Source organism: Phymastichus coffea, unplaced genomic scaffold, assembly GCF_024137745.1.
Source record: "Phymastichus coffea isolate CEN01 unplaced genomic scaffold, Cenicafe_Pcof_1.1 PCOF00009, whole genome shotgun sequence".
Classification (NCBI taxonomy): Eukaryota; Metazoa; Arthropoda; class Insecta; order Hymenoptera; family Eulophidae; genus Phymastichus; species Phymastichus coffea.
Genome location: NW_026706820.1, coordinates 2,754,580 through 2,757,840, shown reverse-complemented (window position 1 = coordinate 2,757,840; position 3,261 = coordinate 2,754,580). Strand labels below are relative to the sequence as shown.

The 3,261-nt window shown below is 55.3% G+C and overlaps 1 protein-coding gene across 1 annotated transcript; it reads left to right on the top strand.

Annotated features, from left to right (window-relative positions):
* Positions 1-2,283: 2,283 nt before the first annotated feature.
* On the top strand, positions 2,284-2,982 carry LOC131671257 (uncharacterized). The gene has a single exon (XM_058947548.1). It carries the CDS (start codon positions 2,284-2,286, stop codon positions 2,980-2,982), a length of 699 nt encoding a protein of 232 aa, XP_058803531.1.
* Positions 2,983-3,261: the final 279 nt, after the last annotated feature.

The window sequence follows — 3,261 nt, the reverse complement described above, 5'->3', positions numbered from 1 at the left end:
TTGAATGGCCACTCAATGAATATTCGCTCGCTAGCTTACCAGCTTGATGCCTATACAACAAAAAATCGATGTAGAGAAACGTCTTCACTGCTAGCTTAAACGTAGCTCATACGGGTAGAGCCCTCGCTAACGTTTCTACTGGTATTGGATCCAACGGGCAAACTGCCGCAAGGGTGAAGATGCTCCAGAGGAAGTTCCTCTGCTAAGGCAACAGGAGTCCTGTCCTTAGCCCCTGATAAGGCATCGCCGATGGTCTCGAGCGAACAACAAAGGTACATGTCTGCACACACACGCACGCAATAGTTTCGCAAGCACAAATACCAACAAGATTGATCGCACGGATAGCAACACAAGGCGTCACTTATTGAAAGAAGATCTATCTCGATATACGTTCGGAAGGAACTGCTGCGTCTCATGCCCTTCAGCAACGTGGAAAGCAAAATTGTCTCTCCTTCCTTTTTCCCTACTTTTCTAGCAATTCAATAAAGCCCAATCAATGAGTCAGGAGACTGTAGTTTTGCTGAACCTACGCATCGCCCACGCGCCTCTCTCTCTCTCTCTCTCTCTCTCGGGTCATCAGATCCTTTTTTTTATGATTTAACGAGCGGTGAGTCCGTAGGATTTCCAACAGACGCGCAACACTTGCAAGACATTTTTTTCCCCGTTCATGTGTTGAAGGCCTGCTGAACAATTCCTTTAAGTATCGCTTTCTCCTCTGGTGAGCACGAGCTGAGCATACCTTCGACATGACCTGTGCAGCTGACAAATTTTCATATTTTAAGCAAAGGTGTTCGAAGACATTCTCAAACTCGGTAGACGCGCAAACGGCACAAACATCTTCACTTATAATAAATTCATCACGTAAATCATTGTAACTTAAATTAGCTTCCGACAATCTTTGCAACATCTTTTTAGAAATAAAACCTTTTAAAGAAAGGACAATTTCAAATTCGGCCCCGGCAAACCCGAGACATCTCCCCGGCTCACCAAAAGGACAGCGCTAGCAGAACTTGCCGGGATCTTTGACCCCATCGGCTGGCTCACACCGCTTACTCTCGTGGCCAAGCTCCTCATTCAGGACATGCGGTGAGCCAAGCTAGATTGGGACGAGGATCTGCCCAAGGTTTGGACCGACAAGTGGCTCACATTCCGGACGAGCATTCACGAAACGACGGGACTTGCCATCAGCCGCTGGATTAGCCACTTCCCCGGCCAGGAGCTCCAGCTCCACGTATTCTCAGATGCAAGTCGCCGAGCCTTAGCCGCCGTGGTCTACTCTCGAGCGGCCGAGGACGGCGGACGGGGATTCACGACCATCATCGGCGCCAAGTCCAAGCTGGCTTCGATCAAGATCCCACGCCTGGAGCTGAGAGCCACGCTCATCGTGGCGCAGCTCTTAAGGAACGTCGTAGCCGCCCTCTCCGTTCCACTGACGAGCTGCCATCTGTGGAGCGACTCCCAGGTGGCTCTTCACTGGCTTCGCTCGGACAGCCCAGTCGGTCATGACCTCATTGACAACTACGTGGCACACATTCAGGAACTCGCCGAGGGAGTTGCCTTCCATCACGTGCCAACCGATTGCAATCCCGCTGACGTCGCCACCCGCGGGACAGACGCCACCCAGCTGGCTCACCACCCTCTCTGGTGGAAAGGTCCCGCCTGGCTCCCTCGTCCGACGAGCGAGTGGCCCAAGGAGGAAGAAACAGTTCCTCTCGCGACCACGTCGCCATGCCTCATCGCAGCTTGTACGAAGATCACTACCGAAACGGACTACATTGAAAGGTTCTCGTCGCTGGGCGCTCTCCTGAGAGACACGGCCCGGGCCATTCGCATCCTGAGATGCCAGGAAGGCCTTCTCGCACCGGTTACCGCCAATGAGCTCCGGCATGCCTTCGTCGTCTGCGCCAAGATCTCGCAGCGTGTAGACATTTCGCCGAAGAGTTAGCTCGTCTCAGTAAAGACGGCTCTCTGCAAGGATGCCACCAACTCAAGTCGCTGGAGCCTTTCATGGGTGGCGACGGGGCAGTTCGAGTCGGGGGACGGCTCGCTCGGTCGCCTCTGCCTTTCGACGAGAGACACCCAATACTACTCCACGGGAAGTCCGCCTTCGCTCAGCTCGTTATCCGCTGGGCCCACGAGCGCTGCCTCCACGAGGGCTTCCGAGCGACCTACTCTCGCGCCCTTCAACGAGCTTGGATCACCGGGGCCCGGGTCCGCATCAAGAGGTTCATACACCACTGCACACTGTGTGCTCGACTGACTGCACGCCCTGCCTCCCAACAAATGGCCGCTCTACCACCGGTCAGAGTTACCCCCGCTCGACCATTCTCCAAGTGCGGGGTTGACTACGCCGGGCCGCTCTCCATGTGCCGCAACAAAGGGAAAGGCGCTGCCACGTTGAAAGGTTACGTTGCGCTATTTGTGTGCCTCTGCACAAAGGCAGTGCACCTGGAGCTCGTCAGCGACCTCACCACAGCCAGTTTTCTAGGAGCCTTTACTTGGTTTGTCGGGAGGCGTGGGAGACCATCTGAAGTTTGGAGCGACAATGGCACCAACTTTCGAGGAGCTGCATTGGAGCTGAGACGTCTGCTCCGAGAAGCCGAAATCGACTGGGGCGTCGTCGAGGGCGAACTCGCCAAGGACGGAACTTCGTGGAAATTCATTCCGCCCTCGGCATCGCACTTCGGGGGCCTGTGGGAGGCCGGCGTCAAGTCGATGAAGAGACACTTGATGCGGGTGGCCTCTCCTCGCCGCCTCACTTACGAGGAGCTCACCACTCTTCTAGTTTCCATCGAAGCTACTCTGAATAGCCGCCCGCTCGTTCCATCTGCTGGTGACCTCGATGACATCGAGGCCCTCACTCCTAGTCACTTCCTAATCGGGACTTCAGCCACCTCTTATCCTCAGACTAGCAGTACCGGCCAACCCCTAGATAGAGCTAGTCATTGGGAGCTCGTCCAGGCCATGAGGAGCCACTTCTAGGCCCGCTGGAGTCGGGAGTACCTGAACATACTCCTCCAGAGGCCAAAGTGGAAATCTCCTCAGCCTAACCTCGAAGTCGGAGATTTTGTCATCCTCGTCGATCCCACTCTGCTTCGACCGGACGGCCGATGGCCTCTTGGCCGCGTGACGGCCACCATGCCTGGATCAGATGGCCTCGTGAGAGCGGTCACCGTTAAAATCGCCACTGGCGAGTATACTCGACCCATCGTCAAGGTCGCTCGGCTACCTATCCAAGACACTTCCAGCTCGTCGACAGCA